Source organism: Arctopsyche grandis, chromosome 8 (genome assembly GCF_051622035.1).
Source record: "Arctopsyche grandis isolate Sample6627 chromosome 8, ASM5162203v2, whole genome shotgun sequence".
NCBI lineage: Eukaryota > Metazoa > Arthropoda > Insecta > Trichoptera > Hydropsychidae > Arctopsyche > Arctopsyche grandis.
In genome coordinates, this window is record NC_135362.1 from 14,801,143 (window position 1) to 14,815,132 (window position 13,990).

Here is a 13,990-nt window from a genome sequence, read left to right on the forward strand (position 1 = left end):
AGAAGAACAGGTTCAAACTTGTCAGAATTTTCAGGAATATAACTTTTTCTCGTCGATAATCATTTCTGTAAATGTAGCCGGCAACATTTCTCCAAAATTTCATTGAAAGTATTGAATGTTCGACGTTAGTGATGTTGAGAGTGTATGGGCGTTTTAGTGCAGCTGATCAGTCAGTCTAGTTGGGTGACGTTGAAGATGGCGTCTGTCACGGTAAACTTCTGTCAATCGTTCGCGCTAAATAAATGCATTTAACGTTTTGATTGCTCTTTATTTATATTTTACGCATGGCTTTAATGTATATATTACTGTTTTACCATTAAATTATTCTACACATTCACTTTTACTTGACACATCACTTACATACAATTCGTACAATACAATACTTAGTACAATTCGTATTAGCTGCAACAGCTATTTTTTTTATTATTTTGATCGGAATGTCTTGTTGTGTCAAATATTTTAAAAGAAATTTATCATCAAAATGATTCTCAATTACAGTCAATTACATAGAGGAATGTGTACTATTTTTTTTGCCCATCTGTCAAAAGCATGCTGACATTCGTGTATACATATTTACATAGATACATACATGGACGCTTAATTTTATTATAATTACAATTTTTTATTATTATTTTCCTTAACGTACTACTAAATATAATTTGTTTTATATTTTTTGCACCTTTAATATATTAATTTTGCTTGGCTTTTTAATTTGCTGATTGCGTTTTTGTGTTTGACTTGATGTAATGCAGGGTGTGCCACAGGTGCCACTTCTGGACGATGATACGATTGCTTTTGGAGAAGAAGATAGCGGACCTGATGGACAAAAAAAGTTTACGTATGTTTTGAATGAAAAGTAAATGCATTAATATTTGTATTAACCCATCATTTTTGTGATGTTTTCCCAAATTATTTTTAGGCACCCATACATCGTATTTTTTCACCTAGTATTCAGATGTTCAGCACTCGTCATTTACATCTTGTGCGGGTGGTTCTCCGATTCCTTCATAGCTAGTTTTGTATGCGTAATACTATTACTTTCTGCGGACTTTTGGACTGTGAAAAATATCACCGGGCGGTTATTAGTCGGCTTACGATGGTGGAATTATGTGGACGATGCTGGTAAATCGCATTGGGTATTTGAAGCCAAAAAGGTTGGTCACTCAATAAGAATTTCATTTTATATTTCCACCAAAATGCCTAATTGAATGTTAGTTTTGTCTCGATTCCTATTTACTATGTATTCAGATGAAAGGTATTATTTCTAAAAGTACCATATAATTAGGCATTTTCAATTCAACTATTTTTATTATTTTGATGATCAAATGACTGACAATAGGGCTCCCCACAGGGTCGGATAAACCCACATGAAAGCCGTATGTTCTGGTTGGCTTTGATCGTGTGTCCGCTAATTTGGAGTGTTTTGTTCACTGTCGCTTTGTTTGGATTCAAATTCAAGTGGCTGGTTAGTATTATAATTTTTTATTTATTTTCAAAAACATGTAGATGAACTATTGGCTCAAAGTTTAGGTATTAAACGACTTTCAATCGTTTTTACAATGATATTAAAAAATATTGGTATACTCAAACTTTTGTCCAGTAGAGTAGATACATATGTACGTATTGTGAATTTTTAAATATATTTTTAATATGTGCTTATGTTATTGCAGCTGTTGGTGATGATATCTCTCACTCTAAATGGAGCAAATCTTTATGGCTATGTGAAATGTAAATTTGGAACAAAAGAAAGTCTTTCTTCAGTGACCTCTGATTTTGTAAAAACTCAAATTATTCAAAATGCTGCATCATTTATGAGTACTAAAACTCCTCAACCAACGACGATGCAATCAACTGGTGTCATATAATTTTATTAGATCAATTTCATGGTCATCTAATATTTTTTGAATTCTTTTTGTGATAATTTCAATACTTTTTTTTCCATTACACTTTTTCAAATTGTTCTTGTATTATCAAATGTATGCTAATTAAAATCCCACCTGCGAAAAACATTCCTATGTAACGAATGAAAGTTATTATTACACATTTTTTTTATTATTTTCATTGAAAATCGCTTATTAATCGTAATTTATTTATGTATTATTTATTGTTTAAGAAAATAAATATATTCATAATTTGAATCTTGTTTTATTTTTGTCATTAAATTTAGCCATTACATTATTACCGATAAATATCAGTGCAATTTTCTATCTTGGGAGGTATTTTTGTCAATATCGAGGTTAGAGGTATTTTTGTCAATATCGAGATTTCAACATTAAAAAAAATATGAATATAATATTTGTAATATTTATATACCTAGCAACATAAACGTGGTGCAGATCTATCCAATTTTTATAATAAATAAACTTATGCATACTTTATTTAAAATGTGTGATACAATATTTGTTCTTAGAATATTAAATAATTGAGTAAGATTCTAGGATTTAGAATTTTTTTTTCCAGAAAATATGATTTTTTTTGAAATTTATATTTTTCTCAGTAATAAACAAAACTTAAAGTTATTAAAATCTATACACATGTATGTATTTATTTTGTAAAGTACACTTTTCGAAGATATCATCTTACATCATATTTACAAGCTTTTTATTTTCTATTTCGTTCGCTTTCTCAATCTTGATGATATCCATAAGCCTGGTTAAGGATTTTCCTCACAATAAATTTTTACAAAAAGCAAAAGAAAAATCCAACCCCGACTCCCAAACTCCGACTCCAAATATGACTATTGCTCTGATTTTGAGTAATTATGTAGCTTCCATTTTAAAAATTTCACATAATTTTTTTCTATACAAGTTTCTACATATGTATGTACATATTTTAAGAACATTTCCAGGTACATAGTCTCAATTTCAACAAAGAATGGGCTAATTTTTGAATGTCGAGACTTGTTACATGCAGTATTGATGATTTATTTTTTCCTATAAGCTTATGAAACTCTACATATTCGTTATACAATATGCACTCTCATTATTAATTAGTCAAAGGTATTTAAATGTGATTTAATAAAGAAAAAAACGATTTGTGTGTCGTTTGATTTTTACGACTAACTCTACTGCTCTGACTCTTAACTTCACAATAGGGATCCCAATCGAATATTCGAGTATTTCTAATTATTCGTATGATTTTTCAGCCAATCGCTATTCGAATATTTAATCAACTATTCGAATATTATTCGGGTATATATTTTTTTATAAACTAAATCAACATGAAAAGAGTGATGACAAAGAAGCCGACGATTATGAAGAAAATGAAATATATAATGGGGATAATTGTGATGAAAATTAAGATAATGAAGAAGATGAAATGAAATGTCTACATGTGAAGAAGCGGATTTTTATTCATTAAAATCGGAAATGTTTAAAGAAAATCACTTTTCGATTGATAATAATCTCTACGAAATTTTAGGAAACATCAGAAAAATTATACAAATATTTAAGAAGTCACCGGCGAAATATACATTTTTACAAGAGATCGTAATGAAAAAAGAAAATAAAAAATTCAAATTATTATTGGATGTAAAAACGAGGTAGAATTCAATGGCAACTATAATAAGACGATTCATTCTAGTTTACAAAAGTGTAAACTAGCACTAAAAGAATATACATAATTTCAATACCGTTTCCAAGAATGAAATTGATATTTTGAAAATTTTGATTGATGTTCTTACTCCCGTTGAAACCGCAATCAAAGAATTAAGCAAAAATAGTGCATCTTCAATACCAGCAGAAGGAGTTTATAAATTTTTATTTAAGAAGTTAGAAGAAATAGGGTCTCATACAACCAAAAAGATTTCACAAATTTTAGAAAACAGAATGAACGAAAGACGTAATAAGACGGTAATAATATTACTAATTTACCTAATTACAGGAATTATTCCAAATTCACAATAAAGCCGACATCAAAGCGTGTGAACGAGTATTTTCGACTGCAGGGTGGACGAAAACAAAAATTAAAAAAATACTTGACAATGAAAAATTCAACGCATTATTATTTCTGAAATTAAATTAATATTTTTCCGTATTATATTTTGTAAATTTATTTTTAATTTTCAATTTTCAAAATATATTCCAATATTCGAATAGCTCTTGATTTACTATTCGATATTCGAATAGATGAAGTCGACGAATATTTGGGATCCCTACAGTTCACAGCCCTGTAAAAAAAATAATTAAAATTTAAGATTATATAATATATGAACCTACATACATAGATACGTTGAATTTGTTATTTTCTATTTTAAACAGAAATAGTCTTACTTTTGACTGCAAACATTGATATTTCGCAATGGAATAAATCAAGTAGTTTTTTCTAAATTTCAAAAATTAATGCTCCAGGTGAGGCTCGAACTCACAACCCCGGCATCGCTCACATGTTCTGACTTATAAGTACCGTGCGCTAACCGATTGCGCCACTGGAGCTGTATATGCTGTAGTACGCCACTGGAATACCCATACATAATATAACAGGGCCCTTGAACGCTAGGTGCCATGTCTTATCAACGTTAGTGGTCGACCAATGTTTCCCAAAGGTGCGTGTCGTAGTTACATATAAATATTATGTCGCTGTGATAAAATTTATAACCATATTTTATCAACTATTTTTTAAAATTTTAATATTTAGTCGCTTCGCTTTTAACTGAAAGCCAGGCATTTTTTTGAATAGAAACTTCTATCACATAATGTATCGTAAAAAACCAATTGCACAAATAAAATGTTGTGCTAGAGCAGTGGCTCTTAACCTTTTTGGAGGTACTGAACCCCACCAGTTTCATATGCGCATTCACCGAACCCTTCTTAATTGGATAAATAAAATATGATTTTTTTCAAATTCAAAACATAAGTATATATTTTACTGGTGCACAAAATGAACCGTGCATCAACTTCACTGTGTTCAAAGAACAAAACCATTAAAACATGATTTTCACACAAAAACAAAAACATAATGAAAATTTACTGCAAATCAGTGTGACTTCTGCTGTTGCCTTTCAGGGATCAGTTCAGAAATGCGCGGCTTTACCTTGGCAAGTACCACTCATGTTATTTTCGCAACAAAGTCTATTTCTTTTCTTCGTTTTTATGTCCAGCATCCTCGAAAAGGATTGTTGTAACAAACGGTATGAAAATCTCCAGAGCTTTCTTAGCAATAACAGGGTACGTTACCACTTGTTGACACCAAAACGTTGAGAGCGTTGTTGTTCTGAAGAGTTGCTGTTGTACCTGGCTCTGCTGAATTTCCGCCGAACCCCTGAGATTGACTCACCGAACCCAGGCTAAGAACCACTGTGCTAGAGGAATAATTTGAAGTAAAAATAGTTGCTAAACTTGACCCCCCCCCCCCACTCCCTCCGTGTATAGTCATTGCTTTAAGCATTGAGCTGCCAGATTTATTGATATCCAAACCGGGACATTTTAATTATATTCCCCCCCCCCCCCAGGTACAGATATTACAAGAATGATAGTTATTTTAATATTAAATTAAATTAATTACATATTGCCAAAGAAGATTGAAAAAAAAAAAGATTTTCTCAATCTCGGTATTCTTGCTTTTTTAACCATGGATGTGGATCTACGGTGAGATTGAGATTCGTGCATTTTTTTGCAGTTTCATAACTGCGGGGGGTCGTTATTTCTGAAAAATGAAAGGTCTATAAGCAGCTATCGAAAACCGACTCATTTGGCTCACTTTGGGACCCCAGGACGAAAAGCTTGAAACCAGGACAAACCCAGAATACCGGGACACCTGGCAGCCCTATTTAAGCAGGATCATAAGCTTAAAATTTAAGCCTGACTTGACAGGATTATGACTCATAATCCTGTCCTCATTCAGTCTTACGAAACTGAAATATTTTTAAAATGTACAGCTTCTTAAACTCTCGTATTCAATAAAATGAACCTACACCTGTCTCCTGTTTGCTGAATTAATTTTGACTTTTTAAATAAATTAATCGAAAAGTAATAGTTACCTTTTTAGTAACATTTTGTATAAAATAGTTTATGCAATTAAAAATAACAAAACAGTTATTTTAAATTTTTGTTTTATTTTGTTGATGGCCAAATTCGAACCTGTGAATTGTTTCAATAGATGCTCTAGATATGGGATTAAAGTTCATATGTGATCATAAGAATGATTAAATATGTCTTTAGTTTCAATAAAATATTTATTTAGATAACTATAGAAAATCAAATTTATTGTGCAATCTTAACACCACTATGTATATAAAACATAAAGTACTTTTTGTATTTTATACATATACAATACAATAAAACAATTAAAAAAAAACTTATATATGCAGGTTTCGCTCTGCGTTATTTGTTAGTACAATATAAAATTAAATACTCAATAATTGAATTCGTCAATATCGTTATTAGCAGCGTGAATAATATTTTCAGTTGTTAGTGGAGCATCTGCAAAAAAAAAATATTATGTCTTAAAAAATATTCATCAAAAATTTGATATTTATTGAAAATACATTATATGTATAACTTACTTATTGTATACCATTCATTGGCAGGTAAACCATTATCGGCTCTAGCTGACGTTATTGCTTGTCTGATTGCAAAAATGATTCCAACGGACATACAAAATGGAGGCTCACCAGTTGCTAAAAAATTTTTATTTATTTATTTCCATGTACTTATGTAAGTATTTACATAATTTTCATTGTATATTTTTATACCTTTGGAACGCAATACTCCAGCTGGATTTGGTGCGTTGCGTTGAAATTGTACGTTAAAATTAATAGGAATATCTTTGACTCCTGGTGGCTTGTAAGTCCAAGTACGATTTGTCAGAAGTTCCCCTGTTTTTTGATCATAAACCAAGTGTTCAGAAGTCCAATAGCCTAAACCCATTATGTAAGATCCTTCCACCTGTAAATATATTTCAAAAAATTAAACTTATTATATTTTAAACATCTACTGTCATAGTAAAAATGCATATTGTTGAATTTATAAACCTGTCCAATATCTACTTGAGGACTGAGACTTTCTCCAGTGTCTTCTAAAATATCGACTCTCAAAATTTGATGATTTCCTGTGAGCATGTCAACTTCCACTTCGACAACAGACAATCCATAGATTTCATACGGTTTAACACCATCCAAAATGGTAAACATATAATGTGCGCATAAGTCGACTCCGGAAAAGTAGGCTTTTTGTATCAATTCCGGCCATGTGGCATCTTTCATAGTACTTTTTATTGGTTCCAATCTTTTCAGCAGCATTTCACACGCTTTAACAGTTGCAAAACTACATGTTTCGCTTGAGATACTTCCTCCTGATACAATTGCATTCGGAGTAGCCAAGTTGTTGCTTGGTTTCACCGTCACCATGTCTAATGATATTCCTAGTATGTGAGCGCATACTTGAGCAACTTTAGTGTTTATACCTTGTCCCATTTCTATTCCGGCATGAGAAACAGCTACTGTACCGTCTCCATGGTAAATCGATATTAATGATGCAAAGTTTCCGAAATATTCCAATGGGTACTGCATAGGGGTCAAATTGATTCCACGCTTACGCCAACGATTCGACTGATTAAATTGCTTTACACTTTCAGCACGTTTATCATAATCAGTAGTTTTCTTAAATTCAGTTATCAATTCGGGTAAAGGATTGTTTTCTTGAGTCATGTTTATTAATTTGACCTCGATTGGATCCATTTCAACTTCTGTTGCAATGTGCTCCATTATGTTTTCAATCATAGCAATGCCTTCCGTAGTTGCTACAAAATTGTATTTAAAGTGTTTATATTTACTACAAATGCTCAATGCAATAATAATAAATTGTACAATCCAAAAACCTATCTTAAAATTAATAATAGACTAAAAAAAAGATATAAAATTATTACAGGTGCACAGAGTAAACTTTAACCTCAATAATAATCTTTAAAATCGTAATTTTTTAATTATATTATATAATAAAGTTTACAGAGTTACATATATAGAAATTATAACTATGAAATATATTGATTGTACCTGGTGCCCTACACCATGTGTTAGAAGGGGTATCGGTTAAAACACTATTAGCTTGAACTGACCAAGTGGAGTTATCATAGCAGTTGAAAAATGGTTTCATGGTAATATTTGCTATGTTCTCATTATGTGAACAACCGTCATCTTCATAATATGTATTTTTCAAATACTGAATTTTCCCTTTGTCGTTTACTCCAACCTGAAATTTGTGACATCATTACTTTTAAAACAATTTTATAAATTGAATTTAACTTTAAATTTAATTAATCTTTGAAAATGAAATAGTTATGTAGTGCATTTTTCAATACCTCATAATCATTGGAACAAGGTAATCTTTTGCCAACAGCTGTCATATTTGTTTCAAAGGGCAATACGAATCTCACAGGTTTATTTAACTTGTGAGCTGCTAAAGCACACGATACAATAATTTGCCCACTCCTTGATATTTTTCCACCGTATCCTCCACCCAAGCGCCTTACTTTTATATTGATTCTAAAAATAAAGCAACAAATTTTATAATAAAATGATTAAGTATTGATATTTTATGAAATCAATATAAAATTTAAAAGAACATACTTATTTTCAGGGATTTTCAAAGCTTGAGAGATTGCAATGTGAGCTAAATCCATCCATTGTGTAGCTGGATATACATCCATACCATCTTCTATAGGAACGCAGACGCAAGTTTGAGTTTCCATCGTATAGTGATACTGACCGAATATATCGAAAGATCCTTTAATAACCTTTTTGATATCTTTTCCTTCAGTTTTATTTTTAACAGATGCATTGGGAACAATTCTATCTTTTGCACTCGGTGATTTTATTGCATCCCTGATAGTTAAAATTGGTGGAGTTGAGCTGATGTTTTTATATGTGACTTTGACTTTTTCAGCAGCAAGCTTGGCTAATCTTTCAGTTTCAGCGACAATTACAGCAACTGGTTGGCCATGAAATAATATTTTTCCACTACATAACACTTCCTCATTTTCTGGTAAACCAACAGCACTGGGTGTAAAGTTGTTCGTTCCTGGTATATCTTCTGCAGTAAAAATTGCAACAACACCTTTTTGAGACTAAAAAAAAAAAGAGACAAAATATAAATGTATTCTGAATGTGAGTATTTTCAGCTTTGAATTAATATTTATTTGCACACCAAAGCTGACTCTTTATCAATTTTATCAATCGTAGCATTGTACACGGTGGATAACACAAAAGCTGCATATAGTTCTTCAGGAATTGTTGATAAGTCATTCATATATGTGGCTTCCCCCGAACATTGAACCAGAGCTTCGAGTTTATTTACTGGTTGATTTAAAGGCCAGACTTCTTTGTTAGTATCAAAATCTTGTTTTCCATGAGAAACTGACCTGTCGAATTCATCTCCACCGGTTTTGTAATGTGGATTGACAATATTTGTTGGGCTGATATGAAGAATACACTGAAAATTTGAACAAATTTATATAGTTTCAATTCAATAGTAGTCATTTGGTAAGCAATTTATTATAATAGAACCTTGTAAAAAAGACCAATAGCTAGCTTTTTCCTATATTCCGGAGAAGGCTCGGGTGGATTTATATCTGGAAATATTTCATCAGCTAAACTTTGCATTGCCAGTTTAAGAACACCTTTATTAAACAGATTTTTGTTTATCAGGAATTTTTCAGTAGCGCTGGCGTGAATGAATTCTGGATTGATGGATCCGTATACAATAGTGGCCTTTTGAACTGTGGCTTTATCCATTTCGAACTTGAATAAAAAACCAGCATTCACATGGGCGTGAGCATTTTGAGCTCTGGGCATGATCTATTCAATAAATTATTTAAAACGATATTATAAAATGATGACACTTTATGTACAATAGTAGAAACAAGAAGAAATGGGTTACTTTATAGGTTTGGAAGACGTAATCAAATGACAGTGGAGGAAGGTGTACACTATGAATAACCTTTCCTTTCATATCCATTTTTAAATATTCAGGAAGTGTAGCGCTTACTTTTTTATCAGCACTTTCAACTAAAATTTTTAATTATTACATTAAAAATGCAATGAAAACAAATTTAATATGTATATTAAACAAAATATCATTACGTATAGTTAGAGTAGCTCCAACAGTTTCAAGAAGTAAAAACATATCAGATTGAAATTCATTGTGTTGATGTTTGATTGATAGATTTCCTGCTAATGTACCAATCTAAAACACGTATTAAAAAATATGCAGTGAGTACATATGTACATATGTACATATCGATATGCATAAAAAATAAGTTCAAATTTACTTACATTTCTAACAGGAATGTGGGCGATCAAATCCATGTGGTGATACATTTGAAGCAAATACTGAAAATACTCATTAGCTTTTGCAGCTTCTTGAAAAACTTGCATTATTTCGTTCAAAGTCATATTTCCCCCCAGTGTCAAACTGGCATCCATCTCATGCTTTCTTAATTCAGCCACCGAGGTTATGTCGATCATGACTTTCGGTAAAGTATTCATATGATACACTCCTAAATCAATAATAACATTAATTAGACAATGATTAGAATATCCATATAAAATTTAATTTAATTCATACCTTGAGCAGTATTGCCCGCTACTAACATATATGAATCTGTTCCTTCCTTGGTAAACACATCAAATATGTCTTTTATTTTGTATACCTTGTACCATTTACTATCGTCGGTTTTGAGTTGCAACAAATTTTCTCCCAAAGGTCTATCCATATTTATTAAACAAAAACCATCAGATGTGTAATCGTCACAAGTTTGTGTACAAATTGTACCAGTTTTGGCACACATCTTTAAATTTGCAACGTCTTCGATATCCATTACTTTTTGCAACAATGATGGATCAGCGTCTTTTGAAAATGACTTAAAAGCATCCAATATAGGTCTATAGCCAGTGCATCGGCATATGTTTCCAGCGAACGAATTTTCAACTTCTTTCATTGTCAAACCATTCTTGTTTTCTTCCATCAAACTGCAAGTATTATAATATATTTTTTTTATAAAATATGAACATTAAAAGAAATATTACATTTACCACAGGGCACCTCACATTGAGGGAGCGAAATGCAAGGCGATGCGGGGTATATCCTCAATATATCCAATATTTAATCGCCATAGTTCTATATCAACTTAAAATAAAATAAAATTATATCGCGCGCTCATATTACCATTATTAACCTATGCTTCACCTGTATGGAATAACGCCTCGAATACTAACCTTTCCAAGCTCCAAGTAATACAAAATAAATCCCTAAAAATAATTTATAATACACCCATATATACTAACTTGAAAAAACTGCATGCCATATATAATATTCCGTTTGTTACAGACATTACTAACAAACTAACCAGTAGATTCTATGACAGAATCACTAATAACCATAATAACACACTTGTGAAGAGTCTCGGTGATTACAACAAAATGTCTATACCCTTCAGGTATAAACACAGATCACCTAAACACAATATGCTTTAGGTCATCGACTTTAGAGAGGCTTTAATTAATATTATGTATTAGATGTATTATGAGCATTTATAAGGATTGTAAATAGGTTTTTGAGCTCTTTTTCCTATTATGCTGTAGATTAACATAAGAATAATATAATACTATGATTACTAACCAAATTAAATTAAATTGTAAAATAGAAAATGATCAGTAGATCAGTAGCTATTAAAATAGATATAAGATGTATTGTGAACATAATTTCGTAATAATAAAAAGCAACTAAAAATCAAAAAACATTTACGACTTGCATCATAATATTACCTGAACATATTCATGACCCAACCAGGACTACAATATCCACACTGTGTTCCATTGAAAGACGCGAGTCGAGATTGAATAGCATGATAACCTTTGCTCCTATCGCCAATTCCTTCGACGGTAGTAATTTCCCATCCATGACAAGATAGTATTGATACGAGACACTGAAAATTTCAACGTTACATAAATTGATTCGGAAAAAAATAGTTATTATGACTCACCTCACTTATTAAAATGAATTTTTAATGACATTATTTTAGATTTTTACCGAGTTAACAGCTAGAATTTGCCGTTTCTTAGTAACTGGATGAGGTACCGATGCAGCAACGATACATACTCCACATCCGCCCTCATGACACATAGCTTTTGTTCCTCGTAAATTAACATAATTCCTGAGGTAGCTATTTAGAGACGTATCAGCTTCTATGCTGCTGCCTACTGTTATGTATATGAGAAAATATTTATTAATAATATATATAAATGTCGAGCAAAATCTTAAACATTTAAGATATAATAGTATTTCAATTCGAAAACTTGGAGTTTTTAAATAGTATTTCAAGATATATAAAATTAAACTAAACTTACTTTTATGCTCTTTTCCATTTACAGTAAACTTGACAGTAGACATCTTGATGCAATTCTATATACAAAAATAATAATTAATAATGCCATTTTATTTTACATTAAAAATTTCAAATAATGATAATTATAACTACAGAAAGAAGCCAAAATAAAATATTAAAAAGTAAGTATGATAAAGAAAGAAAAACTATGTACGATAAAGAGAAAAAAGCTATTTACATATACATATGTTATAACAAAAAAAGGAAAACAAAAACGAATTGAGCAAGTTTGTTTTTTAAATTTTTTCAGGTGAAATTTCTTATTAAATTACTAATTGATTATCTTTTGGGATTCTCTTACTAAAAAAGTAGTTTAAAACAGTTGACACTATACATATGTATTTAAATAAAATTTAATATTTCATCATAAATTTACATCATTACCGAAAGGTCATGATATTACATTAAAAAATATAAAATTCAATTTCAATAAATAAATATAGTTAATTGCGTGGATAACTACGTGAGGCCAAGTTATTCTTGTAAAGAAAACACGTTTTGTTCGTGTCTCAAGTTGTTTCTTTCAATATTGCATAAGCATGAATGTATTTGTACATGATTTAAAAATAATATATTCAGAGAATTATTTAAATTTTTAGATATATCTATAATTAATAATATTGAATATAAATTTTTTTGAAGCATAATTATTTAAAATGAACAAATTTTTATACTTCCACAAATATTAATAATTTTTATATTTGTACATTATGTTTGCTTTTTTGCGGTTAAATATAATTATGAATTTATGTTTAAAAACCAAGTAGAAATACAAGTTACATATGAGCAATCCCAATAACGAGTTTTTTCAATTGCATCCACAGAACTGTTTGTAACTGTGTATAGACGACGCGAATGTTCGTCAGTGACTGAAGTAAAACGATTTTGTATACTCGTTATATTTGCGATTCCAATTCAAACTCTTCCACACACAAATTGTACAAAACCGACAATCTAATCTGATCAAAGCTTTTGATACGGGTTATTATAATATAATATATTATTAATTAAATAATTAGTCAGCATTTGCCTTCCAAACGAAAAGAAAATTTAAATAAATTTAGCAACATTTATACATATAAAAATATATTCAAATAAATGTATACATTTAAAATATTTCTGATTGTTTTCGTACTGTAATACAATATTTAATTAAGATTGATTATTGTTTTCGGTTGATTTGAGCAATGAGTTTGCAAGACGAGACAAAATATATATCTAACATTATAATATGAATCTATATACATAGGTATATATGGACGTAAAGCCCATATATTCATATAAACCGGTTGAACAGTAAAAATAAAAAATCGTGCGCTTGCAGGTATGTATGTACATAAGTACATCTGTATGCAATCATTTTCCAATTTTGCTACCGCTTAGAAAACCGAATACAAATTTTTTATACTTTTTAACTTGAAGGTCAACGTCATTATAAAATCAGGATGTATACAAGTTCATCCGAGAACTATACAAAATGAAACCTGATAAAAATAACGCATACTCATGAGCAGGACCATACTTGTACATATGTGCGATGAATATTTGGCGCTTTTGCAAAAAAAATAAAATAAACATTTTGGATAAATGTAAAAGAAATGGATATGAGAAC

General features: G+C 30.5%; 2 protein-coding genes and 1 non-coding gene across 8 annotated transcripts; 1 reads left to right on the forward strand and 2 right to left on the reverse strand.

The window, feature by feature from the left end:
• The first annotated feature begins 113 nt into the window (after positions 1-113).
• Positions 114-2,140, forward strand: LOC143915447 (putative Golgi apparatus membrane protein-like protein CG5021). Of its 6 annotated transcripts, none has more exons than XM_077436103.1 (5): positions 114-210; positions 753-838; positions 920-1,154; positions 1,352-1,465; positions 1,671-2,140. In XM_077436103.1, the coding sequence occupies exons 1-5, from the start codon at positions 145-147 to the stop codon at positions 1,863-1,865; spliced, it is 696 nt and encodes a 231-aa protein (XP_077292229.1). In that variant the 5' UTR covers positions 114-144; the 3' UTR covers positions 1,866-2,140. The 6 variants fall into 6 exon arrangements, with proteins under 6 accessions (XP_077292229.1, XP_077292228.1, XP_077292230.1 ...); XM_077436102.1 differs by having other exon boundaries at positions 128-210; positions 1,340-1,465; positions 1,671-2,136; XM_077436104.1 differs by having other exon boundaries at positions 128-210; positions 765-838; positions 1,671-2,136.
• Positions 2,141-4,341: 2,201 nt separating this feature from the next.
• TRNAI-UAU (transfer RNA isoleucine (anticodon UAU)) lies at positions 4,342-4,433 on the reverse strand. The gene is given in 2 exon segments: positions 4,342-4,377; positions 4,396-4,433. It is a non-coding gene; the product is annotated as a tRNA-Ile (tRNA).
• A 1,723-nt stretch (positions 4,434-6,156) lies between these two features.
• LOC143915077 (uncharacterized) lies at positions 6,157-13,243 on the reverse strand. The gene is made up of 17 exons (XM_077435505.1): positions 13,159-13,243; positions 12,341-12,395; positions 12,024-12,193; positions 11,759-11,919; positions 10,560-10,963; positions 10,268-10,491; positions 10,076-10,178; positions 9,873-10,000; positions 9,500-9,790; positions 9,141-9,425; positions 8,564-9,060; positions 8,296-8,479; positions 7,991-8,186; positions 6,971-7,737; positions 6,692-6,884; positions 6,503-6,616; positions 6,157-6,419 (listed from the first exon to the last, which is right to left on the reverse strand). The coding sequence occupies exons 2-17, from the start codon at positions 12,381-12,383 to the stop codon at positions 6,352-6,354; spliced, it is 3,828 nt and encodes a 1,275-aa protein (XP_077291631.1). The 5' UTR covers positions 12,384-12,395; positions 13,159-13,243; the 3' UTR covers positions 6,157-6,351.
• Between the last annotated feature and the right edge of the window lie 747 nt (positions 13,244-13,990).